General features: G+C 45.2%; 2 protein-coding genes across 2 annotated transcripts in view; both read right to left on the bottom strand.

Moving 5' to 3' along the window:
- Window positions 1-3,441: 3,441 nt before the first annotated feature.
- Window positions 3,442-6,461, bottom strand: LOC102856935 (zinc finger protein 268-like). The gene is made up of 2 exons (XM_006897407.1): window positions 6,429-6,461; window positions 3,442-5,196 (listed from the first exon to the last, which is right to left on the bottom strand). The coding sequence occupies exons 1-2, from the start codon at window positions 6,459-6,461 to the stop codon at window positions 3,442-3,444; spliced, it is 1,788 nt and encodes a 595-aa protein (XP_006897469.1).
- A 2,326-nt stretch (window positions 6,462-8,787) lies between these two features.
- Window positions 8,788-12,003, bottom strand: part of LOC102856535 (zinc finger protein 614-like) — a gene marked incomplete at its 5' end in the record, with an annotated part of 8,540 nt that continues 5,324 nt past the window's right edge. The window contains 2 exons of the mRNA XM_006897406.1: window positions 8,788-8,801; window positions 9,053-9,179. Of these exons, the coding sequence (XP_006897468.1) occupies window positions 8,788-8,801; window positions 9,053-9,179 (141 nt within the window). The remainder of the gene's footprint in view (window positions 8,802-9,052; window positions 9,180-12,003) is intronic.

Below are 12,003 nucleotides of genomic sequence, written 5' to 3'. Positions count from 1 at the left end.
GCTATGAGTCCCAAACGACTCGATGGCACATAACATTCCTGTCAATGAAATGAAGGGTCCCTACTTCTCAGCTCCCTTTTCTCCACTTCTCATCTCTGGGAGGTGGTTGGTTTTAAAGCTGCTGGAATGTCAAGACTGTTTCTGAGTTCTGTGTGGTAACTGCGATGAATTTTCAAACTCAGCAGGAGTTGAATGCCAAAGGAGAGATGATTGGTGTCCACATCGGTGGATGGGAGGGATGGGGGATGGATGAAGGCACATTGAAGCTCTACCTCTTAGGACTCTGCCTTGGGCTGCCGATTTTTATTCTTCTTGGACTTGTCAGAACAGAACAAGGAAATATTCTATGGCTCAAAATCAGGGAAGGAGGGCATCAGGGATGTATTCTGTTTCTACCTTTTCAAACTGTATGTGGAACAGATCATCTGAGAGGCTGGGCTTTATAAGGAGGTTATCAGGACTGGAGGAAGACTCATCAACAACCTACGTGATGCAGATGATACAACTTTGCTCGCACAAACTGAGGAGGACCTGAAGTATTTACTGCAGAACGTCAAGGACTGAAATCTTCAATATGAGCTGAAGCTCAACATCAAGAAAACAAAGATTCTCACCACTGGGCCAACTGGCAGCACCATGATAGATGTTTCAGAGGGGCTGAGTTTGTTAACAATTTCAGCTTGCTTGGGTCCACAATCTTGGCACCAGCAGTGAGAAAATCAAAAGATTAATTGCTCTCAGGAAGGTTGTTGTGGAACCTCTTAAGAGCGCTGAAGAGCAAGGATGTCAGTATGGAGACTAAGGTATGCCTGATTTAAGCCATGATTTTGCAATTACTTGTTATGCATTAGCGAGCTGGACAATGACCAAAGATGAGAGAACTGATGCCTTTGAGTTGTGGTGCTGGAGAAGAGTATTGAACATACCACGGACCACCAAGAGAACAAACAGGTTTATCCTGGAGAAGGTGAAACCAGTCTGCTCCTTTGAGACAAGGATTTTGAAGCTCTATCTTACATACTTTGGGCACATGGCCAGGAGGGACCCAGTCCCTTGAGAAGGACATTACTTTTGGAAGGGTTGGGGGACAATGCAGGTGAGGAAGACCCCCAGATGAGATGGATTGACACAATGGGGTAATGGTGGTAGGTGTGTTGGAAACAGTGAGACTGGCTCAGGCTAGAGCAGGGTTCAGAGCTATTGCACAGAGGGTCAGTGTGAGTCGCAGGAGACTCGATGGCACAGGACAACAACTCCCATGTGAAGTTAGTAGACAGTAGATGTCACCTCACGCCATTCTTGCAACCTTCAATGAGATGGACGGGGACATGGCTGAAGCTATGATTAGGCGGATGGCACAGGACTTGGCCACACTGTGCTCTGTTCCACGTGGGATTTCTGTAAGAATCAACTCAATGACCCGTAACAACAAAACGGCTCCATTTCTGAATCCCATCATTCAAGGAATAAAACACCACCAATATTAAACAAATTCCTCCAGAAAACAGGAAACATTTTTCCTTTTTTTATTAATAATTTTAATGAGTATTTACAGAGACTTTGGATTTCCATTCATTCATTGTTGCACTTTTCTCCCTGCCCCCCTCCTCCAGTTCGTTCTTCTCTTTGAAAAGTAAAAGAAAAATTATTTCATTGTTATACAATCCCTCCCCCAAGTCCACTCCACTATGCAGCCTTCATTCTGGACTCCTGTCATGACAATAATACCTAATCATAGATCCCTTTTAAACAGTTCTCTCTTTCATCTGTTTTAATGCAGTATGCCTAATTAGTCTCCTCTTTTTCAGTCTCCCCCCAATCCTGCTGTCAGTCCTGTTTTACAACAGTGGCACTATGCAGTATTTGTCCTTCTGTGACTGAGATATTTCACTCAGCATGATGTCCTCTGGGGTCATAATTACATACTATTTTAAAGTTCAGAAAGTCACAAGGTTTCCTTTTAGAGGGTATGCTCAAGAGCAAAATCCCTCGATACAGGATGAAACCATCTGGGTTACTTCTCTAATTCTTGTTCAGATTCTTTTTTTTATTCGTACACTTTAAAAATTTCATATTAGACAATGGAACTGTCTCCTCTTCACTTTGAAAGTATGCTGTGATGTTTTCTTTATTAACAGTATTCACTGCAAGAACCTAACTTATAAAATGATTTCTGGAAAAAGTGCTCTCCCTAATTCATCACCTATTTTTTTCCCCAAATGTTCTCTCATAAGCAACAAGATACAATCAACCCCACATTCAACATATTCATGTTTGTAATTTTTTTTTCTTGTGTGCCGTTGAATCAGATCTGACTGGCACAGGAGGAGATTGACCCTTCTTCTTCAGCGAAGTATCTGGTGGATTCGAACCGTGCGCCTTCAGGATTGCAGCCCAGCTTCTTGCCACTAGACCACCAGAACTCCCTGTAATCTTATATACATTATTAGTTTAACATACTTTTCCTAAAATATTTTCAAGCATTTTATGGCAAGAATTCTTTTCTTCTTAGAGTACATTTTCTAGCTTATAAAATGGCACCTTTAAAAACATTTTTGCTCCATATTTTAATTACTTCAATGTGGTATAAATTCTGATTCTTGACAGATTTCACAATAAAAATATTTCAACGTTCCTTTCAAGTGTGTAGTTACTTGCTCGTATGTGATTCTCTGATATAAAATATTTCACCCTTCTAGGAAGGGCAGTTCCTTGAGAGGGACATCACGCTTGGGAAGGTGGCGGGGGTGGGGGGCAGTGAAGGAGAGGAAGACCTTCAAACAGATGGATTAGCAGAGTGACAACAGCAGTGAGCTCCACGGTGTCACAGACTGAGAGGCTGGCACAGGACAGGCCAGGGTTTAGATTTGTTGTTCACAGGGTCACAATAAGTCATACTTGACTGAACAGCACCTAACTACACCAACCATTCTGGGATAAAATGTTCACAAAACAATATTCATAGTGGGTGTCTTCGTTATACAACGAATGAGCTTTGATTTCTGGACCAAACCATTCATATATCTGCTGTACTAATGAGGCCTCTCTTGTATAGATTTTCTTCATGAACACTGACCTTATCACTCAAACGTTACCATATTTACAAGCTACCTCACACACTTCTCTCTCATTTGAATGAGAGCTTCTAACCAAAGTGAACATTTTATTCATTCATTAACTATATACAACACCTTGATAGTGACACTTTCTTCTATGCCTGTACTCCCAGCTCTGGTGGCCTCACAGCAAGAAGATGCAGTGCAGTGCAGAAGGCAAGTGGTTCAAATCCACCAGCTGCTCCGTGGGAGAAGGATGGGCAATCTCCTCCTGTGTGATTAACTGCCTCTGAAAACCCAGCAGAGGGTCAGCTATGGGTCGGTTCTGACTCAGTGGTACATGGGTCAGTTATAACCACCACCACAATTATATAGGAACTCTCTCTTATACACCTGCACTCTCCCAAGGTGGTATGATCTTAAACGCCCTATTTTTTGTGTCCTCACGTGGTGTCTCTGTTCTGTGAGTTCTCCGATGCGTGTAGAGGTGGGACCTGATGCTGAAGGCCTCCCCACACTCACCACATTCATAGCACTTCTCTTTTGTGTGGGTTCTCTGGTGCCGACTGAGGCCGGGCTTCCATGTGAAACCCTTCCCACACTCGCCACACACATAGGGGTTTTCACCCGTATGCGTTCTCTGGTGGATGATGAGGGGTGACTTTCGGCTGAAAGCCTTCCGGCAGTGGCCACATTCATAGGGCTTCTCCCCGGTGTGCGTCCTGCGGTGCACCACGAGCTGGGACTTCTGCGTGAACACCTTGCCGCAGTCGCTGCACCTATACGGCTTCTCCCCGGTGTGGGTCCGCTGGTGAATGGTCAGCAGGGACTTGGTGCTGAAGGCCTTTGGGCACCGGTCGCAGGGGTAGGGCTTCTCACCCGTGTGCGTCCTCTGGTGCACGACGAGCTGGGACTTCTGCGTGAACACCTTGCCGCAGTCGCTGCACCTATACGGCTTCTCCCCGGTGTGGGTCCGCTGGTGAATGGTCAGCAGGGACTTGGTGCTGAAGGCCTTTGGGCACCGGTCGCAGGGGTAGGGCTTCTCGCCCGTGTGCGTCCTCTGGTGAATGAGGAGCTGGGACCTGGTCCGGAAGGCTTTCTGACACTGGCTGCATCCGTGGGGCTTCTCGCCAGTGTGAATTCTCAGGTGCAGCACCAGCTCGGACTGGCGCACAAAGCCCTTCTGGCACTGGCTGCACTGGTAAGGCCTTTTCCCCGTGTGACTCTTCTGATGTAGCAGGAGCTCTGACCTCCTGGAGAACGCTTTTTGACAGTCTGTGCATGAGAAGGGCTTCTCCCCAGTGTGAGTTCTCTGGTGCTCGATGAGCTGCGACTTTCGAAAGAAGGCTTTCTGGCACTGGGCGCATTCGTTGGGCTTCTCTCCTCTATGCATCCTCTGGTGCAGTGTGAGATTAAACTTCAGAGAGAAGGTTTTCCCACACTCACTGCAACCGTAGGGTTTGGCGCCGGTATGAGTTCTTTTATGCTTAATGAGGTGTGGCTTGCAGATGAAGGTTCTATGGCATTCACTGCACCCATACTGTTTGTCTCTCGTGTGAGTTCTCCCATGTAAAACGAGACTGGATTTATGCAGGAAGGCTTTACCACACTGGCTGCATGCATACGGCTTTTCACCTGTATGGCGTCTCTTGTGGACAGAGAGCTGAGACTGACTGCTGAAGGCCTTCTGACACTCCCTGCATGCATACGGTTTCTCGCCCGTATGGGATCTCTGGTGTAAGGTGAGGTCTGCCTTCCGAGTAAAAGCTCTGGGGCATTCAGGGCACAGGTACATTTTCTCGCCCGTGTGAGTTCTCTGATGGACCATGAGTTGTGATTTCTGTGAGAACAGTTTTCCGCAGTTGTCACATCGATAGGGTTTCTCTCCTGTGTGAGTTTTCTGGTGCAAAAGGAGGTGACTCTTCCACATAAAGGCTTTTCTGCATTCAATGCACTGGTACAGTTTCTCTCTTGCGTGAACCCTCTGGTGCAGGAGGAGGTGGGACACATGGGTGAAGGGTTTCTGGCATTCAGTGCATTTGTATAATTTCTTGTCTGTGTGACTTCTACTGGAGTGTGGTTTCCTGGCGGCAGCTTTTCTAGAATCATCCTTCTTAGAGCAATTTGTTCTAGGATGAATCTTTTCAGAGGCAGTATGAAGAAGTGGTTTCTCAGGTACAGAAAACTCTTCTGCTTTCTTCTTTTTATCATTTTGGTTCTGGACTAGTAAATCTAAACTGTCTTGAAAAGTTTTTCTACGTGAATCAAATGCATCAAAACCTTTCCTTGGATGAATTCGTTTTCCAAAGACATCACACTTCTGGTGTCTCTTCTCCAGGTGAAGCTTGACAAGTTTTTCCTGATGGCAGCTTTTACTGATATTTACTTGCCGGGCTTCTTCTAGGAAGAAAGAAAACTTTGGATGATTAAGTGCAGAAAGGGGTGTGTATATGCTCATAACAAGTACAAAGGAAGGAAATTTTATTTCTATAGAATACAAAGCATTGACATTTTTAGACCAGAAAAGGCTACAGAGGGGCATAAAAATCATACCAAACATGAGTAGGAAGTAATTAGGACTATTTGTGTGGGAAGCCAAATATCAAATTTAATATTAATAATAAACCAAATGCTATTTTCAGGAGATGAGGGAGGTTTAATACAAGCTAGAATTCACCCTGTGGCACTAAGGTGTTCCTTAATTATTATAATTATTAATTATATTATCTATATAATAATTGTATTAATTATTATAATTAACAATTAATACATTGTTCTTAGTTTGTATTTACTGAAGCCCTCCCTCCTGAGATAAGCATAAGGTAAACAATAGACAGGAACTTGGCCTTATCTGCAAGACTTCCCATGATCCTTTGTTTTTGTTTTCTATTCCCTTGTGACTTTCCTTTGTTTACCTTCCTGATGATTCTCAATAAACACACAGAGAGGCGCGGCTTGAGACCTTCAGTCATGGAACTGCTGGCCCCCTGTCTTTACTCTCTCTTATCTCGTTCTTGGTAGTCTGTCTCAGTATTAATTATAAACATACTTTACCCTCGGTCTGCAACATATGTTAATGCATATTCCTCACCCTAGCTAAGATGTTGGGTGGAAGCAGGCCAGCAAGCGCAGCATTAGTAGACTAAGAGGGGAAAATACCAGAAAGAGGTTAAGTGAGAAAGCAAGATCCTGGTGCAGATTCCAGAGGTCTGATGCAGAGCTGAGAGACTGAAGGAGAATCCAAAACCTAAAACCCGAACTCATTACATCACATCTGTTCCAATCCACAGTGACTCACAGCAGAGGGCAGAGTAGAACTGCCCCCGAGGGTTTCCAAGGCTCCCAACCTCTACAACCTGGTCTTTGTCTCACCAAGCGGCTAGTGGGTTCAGCCTCTAACCTCATGGTTATAGTTGATCGCTTTAACCACAGTACCATCTGGGATCTCTGCAAGGGGCTCATTTCCTTCTAAATATCAAAGAGAAGTGTTTATATGAACAAAGTAATAAATGAAAGTGTGTGTGTGTGTGTGTGTGTGTGTGTGTGTGTGTGTGTGTCCCCATGTACCATCAAATCGGATCTGACCGGTACAGGAGGAGACTGCCCTTCCTTCTCCAGCAGAGCATCTGGTGGATTCGAACCACGTACCTCTGGGATTGCAGTGCAGCTTGAAAGTATTCTTAAAGACAAATCTAGGAAGCCCATGTCAGCTATTTAGGAGTTCTGGTGGCTGTTCTATATTGTGTTGTGCTACTGACAAAAAGGTCATGTGTCCCCAGTGGTTGAAACCACTGTGGCTCCTTTGGAAGAAGAAAGACGGGCAGTCTTCTTCCTATTAAGACTCACAGCCTCCAAAACCCAACAGAAGGGTCGCTACTGAAGAACCGACTTGTTGGCAGTGAGCAGTATCAAGCCGAAGGATTTTTTAAATATAATTTTATTATTATTTTGTGTGTGTACTGTCAAATCACATCTGACTGGTACAAGAGAAGATTGTTCCTCCTTCTCCAGCAGAGCATCTGGTGGATTTGAACTGTGCACCGCTGGGACTGTAGTGCAGGCTGAAGGATTTTTAAGTAAAATTCTAGACATAATCCCTCAAGGCTTCTAAACCCTTCCACTCTCATCTATCTTTCTAGTTTTTACAATCACTCACCTCAGGCTACACTCACTGTAGGGAGCTCTGGTGGCCTAGTGGTTAAGAAAGTGTGCTGCCAGCCCAAAGGCACGCGGTTCAAATCCAGAAAGACGGTCAATCATGTTCTGTGTAATTAACTGCCTCTGAAAACCTACTGGAGGGTCTGCTAGGGGTTGGGTCTGACTCTATAGCACACACTCGCAGTGCTGACTGTAGATTATTATGACCTAGAAATATTGTAGACTGCTTCTAGCACGAATGCCTGACAACCAGCACATGGGTGGAACCTGGGACTGAGGTTCTTCAGAGCCTCTGAAAACCTGGGAGAAGTCTGCCTTAGACTTTGTCTCAGCGATGTGAAAACTGGTCATTTGGGAAGTAAGAGCATGAAACAGAGACCATTCCTTATAAGCCCCCAGTTCACAAATCATTAAACACTTCCAGGACCTACAATTTACAGCCGCTAACAGAGTGGCATGGTCCATAGGGATCTGTGCTGCTAAGCCAAAGACAGCACCACTGTGATGGTTCAAATCCACCAGCGGCCCCTCAGGAGAAAGACAAATAATCTCCCCCTCTCTTCCACCTGTCCCCCTGCCCCTCAATGAAATTCCACAGCAATGAGGGTTTGAGAGAAAGAATAAAGAAAATAAGGCATTCTCCCATCAACAAACGAATGGATAGAGAAGCTGTGGTATATTCACACAATAGAATACTACGCTGCATTGAAAAACAAGGAACTCATGAAACATTATTCAAAATGGGTGAGCCTGCAGGACATTATGCTGAGTGAAATATCTCAGTCACAAAAGGACAAATATTGCATAGGGCCACTGTTGTAAAACAGTGACATCAGGGTTGAGGGAAGACAGAGGAGGGGAGGAATGAGGTATACTGCATTGAAGCAGATGAGAGAGAGAACTGTTTAAAAGGGATATATGAATGGGGTATTCTTTTTTTTTTTTCATCGTCCAGCTGCTGCTATCTGAAGCAGAAGTTTTATTGCGAGCCCTTGGAAATATTTTTAACTTTTTACTGTGATTTCAGTGAAAGTTTACAGAACAAATTGGTTTTCTGTTCAACAATTCATGTGCGTTTTGTTTCAGAACATTGATTCCCATCTTCACCACGTAACAGAACTCTTCCGACTGCCTTCCATGCAAACACTGCCCTTCTCATTTCATCTACGGAGTCCATACTTCTCTGTTATTATTGATTTTATTATAGCTTGTCTGATGGTTGCCTGTGATGGGGTATTCTTGTCATTACAGAAGTCCAGAGTGAAGGCTGCACAGTGGAGTGCACTTTGGGGGAGGGATTACATAACAATGAAAAGGTTTTTCATTTACTTTTCAAGAAGAGTGAATTGGGGCAAGGGGGTGGGCAGGGAGAAAAGTGCAACAATGAATGACTGGAAACCCCAAGTCTGTGTAAACTTTCATTAAAATCAACAAAATAAAATATAAAGAAAGAAAACAAGGCATTCTGGTGGTTTAGTCCCTGGGGACTGCATGGCCAACCCAAAGGCCACACCTCACTGGGCCTTGGAATCCACCATCTGCTCCAAGGAAGAAAAAGAGACAATTTCCTCCCTCACAGTTGGAAACCTTGGAAAGCCAAAGGAGAGTCAGTTATGAGCTGGTTCTGACTGGACAGAAATGAGAGAGAGAGATAGAGATATGTAGAGATAGTTGGGGAGAGAGAGAGGGAGAGAAGGAGAGAGAGAGAGAGAGAGAGAGAGAATATGAGAAAATAAAGACAAGATACATGAAAAATAACAAATTACAACATGCCAGTGGGGGAAGAATCTACAAATGCCAGAAACTCACCATGCATCCCACAGGAGAGTGGTTCTTACCTACTGAGAGCAAGTTGTTGTAATTTTCCAACATCACTTCCCAGTACATGTTCTTCTGAGCAAGATCCAGGAGCTGCCACTCCTCCCAGGTAAAGTCCACGGCCACGTCCTTAAATAAAAATGTTACCTGCAACGGCACACAGTCTTGTTTCATTTCAACAAAGTGATATTCGTCCAGCGGTGTGGAAAATGCGCGAGCAAACATGGCACCATTATTTTCATAACAAGACATTTTATGTACAATGTTTGGTGAATCTAGTTTATGGAAGAAACAGAAAAGTTTACGTAAATATTCTGCTGATCTACGAAACGAGAGCTGAGCACCTGCAGGCTGAGGCTTCCCGGGGGCTGGTAGGTGCTGTCAAGTCAACTAAGACTCACAGCAACGCCGCGGACAGTTCGAAATCCTGGCCTAGCCTGCACCGTCCTTATGGTCTCTGTCATGCTGTCAATCTGTCTCATCAAGAATCTTTCTCTTTCACTAACTCTCTACTTTTTCCTAATGTCTTTTCTTTTTCAACTGGAAGAGTGGCAGATAATCAGGAGAGTGAAAAGAGTTCGATAGCTCCTGTCTGAGCCAGACAGAGGCCAAGGCCAAGAGCCAGGGAAAAGCTGACCTTCAGGAATGGCCGAGAAGAGGATGTTCTGACTGAACTGTGCCCTGAATCGTTCCTGATCCTGAATTGTATGTTACTTCTCTAATACACCTGAGAATTCTGAGTATTGTCTGTGAGTTCTGTGTGGCCATGGCAACAATTCTGGGGTCTGGTGGAAAAGCAGTGATTGCTGAGGGAGAAATGATTGGTGTCGGAAGAGGAAGCACAGGGTTAGGGCGCGGGAAGGTGGGTGTTGCTTACAGGAACTGGTCCTGAGCGGTCAATGCTGATGGGAATCCTCCTTCCCTCCTGTGAGCCTGGAGGTCAGTTGCTGCTGCCTCACGTTCACGTCATTGTTACGGGAAAGGAAGTTGTTCTTAGTGTGGGAATTCCCTGTAGAAGTGGCCTTTCTTTAATGGCTGAAAGGTAAGAAGCTGAGCTGCCAACCCAAAGGAACGCAGTTCAAATCCAACAGCTGCCCCGCGGGAGAATGATGAGCAATGTCCTCCCAGGTGACTGACAATCTCTGAAAACCCACGGGAGGGTGAGTTACGGGTCAGAGCCACTCAACGGTACACGACAACAACCACAATACTGTGAGAAGGAAAAGCCATAGAAAACCTGGAGCAAACACTACATTTAGTATAAAGTCGCTGAAAAACACCATCAGAACCAGAAAGCTCCGGTGGCACAGTTTGTAGGGAGATGAACTGCTAACCCCAAGGCAGTTCCTCTCTGTGGGTTCGAATCCAGCTCTGGAGGACACAGTGCAATTTACAGGCTGGAGGGTCAGCTGTGGGGCAGTTCCAGAGACCAGAATAAGAGATGGACGCCTGTTACTATAATGTCTACTGAACACGGCACTGAAGCTCCTCGCCACTGCAACTGGACAAGAGAAGGCAGTGAAAGGTGTAAGAACGGGAAGAAATCAACCACTCACACCTTTGACAAGGGAGGTAGGGTGGGACCGGAGAGAAGGGAATTGATATGGGGGTTTATTTTGTAAGAAAAACCAATAGCCTTTGAACTGGATGTTGTGCGTGGTAATTGAGGGCTGGGGAGACATCAAAAGTTGGATGCTGGAGGAGAAGACTGCCTTGTTTTTTTATTATTATTTGTGTGTGTGTGTGTACTGTCAAATCGGATCTGACAGGTACAGGAGGAGATTGTCCCTCCTTCTCCAGCAGAGCATCTGGTGGATTTGAACCGCGTACCTCTGGGATTGTAGTGCATCTTCTTGCTACTAGGCCACCAGACCTCAAGATTGCCTTAATTTTTATAACTGTACTATAGTTGCGTTAGATACTACATGAAGTTGTAATAGCCGTATTAGCTCTGTATAGGCTATATAGGCTCTGGCTCCATGGTTTGACAAGGCCAAAAACTCAACTCAACTCACTGTTGTGGAGTCAAAACCAACCCACAGCTGACCCTCGAGTGGCTTTTCAGAGGCTGTAAATCGCAGGGGAAGAGAGTGCATAACTTTCTCCCACAGAGCAGCTGGTGGATTTGAACCATCTGCCTTTGGGTTGGGAGCTCAACTCCTTACCCACTGGGCCGGCAGAGCCCCCAGCCAGGCTCAGCTCTCTCAGGTACCCACTCCTCCAGCGTGGCCCAGCAGCTTCTGCCGCTCACGGTGGCTGCGGCCTCCTCTCCTGCTGTCACATGGCCTTGTGCAGGCTCTTCGATGGCCCCTCTCTCTCTCGTTTCAGAAGGGATCTCAGGTCCCAATAATATGCTGCACTCTCTGCTTCCTCTTTCTTTCTTTTAATTTTATTTTACTATTTTGTGTGTGTGTGTATCGTCAAAGTGGCTCTGACTGGTTCAGGAGGAGATTGCCCTTCCTTCTCCAGCAGAGCATCTGGTGGATTTGAACCATGCACCTCTGGGATTGCAGTGCAGCTTCTTGCCCTGCTTCCTCTTTCTTAATGGTCACAAGATACCTGCACTCTAGGTCTTCCATGGCTCAACTTAAGTCCGACGGATGACAAAACCAACCAGCATTTTACACACCTAAATGGTGCCATCTACTTTATCTACATGAACAAGCTATCTGAGCCCTTGATGGGCAAAAAAAAAAAACAACCAAAAAAACCCCTTCCCATTTGTATCGCATCTCAACGTCAAGAAAATAAAGAAGCTACCCTCTGGACCGACAGGCAACACCACGAAAGCTGGAGGGGAGATTGAGACTGTCAGTGACTTCATCTTATTTGGCTGCATAATCGATACACTTGGCACCAGCAGGCAGGAGATCAGATGTTTCGCATTGGTAAAGTGTGTTACTCAGGGACCTTTACAAATTATTGAAGATTTCCAATTTTGCCAACACCATTTGTTACATGAGGCTGACAT

The sequence above is a fragment of the Elephantulus edwardii genome, unplaced genomic scaffold (assembly GCF_000299155.1).
Source record: "Elephantulus edwardii isolate Elephantulus edwardi_28Jun2011 unplaced genomic scaffold, EleEdw1.0 scaffold00208, whole genome shotgun sequence".
Lineage (NCBI taxonomy): Eukaryota > Metazoa > Chordata > Mammalia > Macroscelidea > Macroscelididae > Elephantulus > Elephantulus edwardii.
This window is presented reverse-complemented; position numbering and strand designations above follow the sequence as displayed.

What these genes read in the sequence shown, in the direction of transcription:
- LOC102856935 (XM_006897407.1), bottom strand. Translation starts at nt 6,461, where the DNA reads ATGAGGTTAGAGGCTGAACCCACTAGCCGCTTG. An exon ending in CTGAACCCACTAGCCGCTTG is followed by an intron (nt 5,197 to 6,428) that starts GTGAGACAAAGA and finishes GCCTCTGAAAAG; the next exon opens with ATTCATCCTAGAACAAATTG.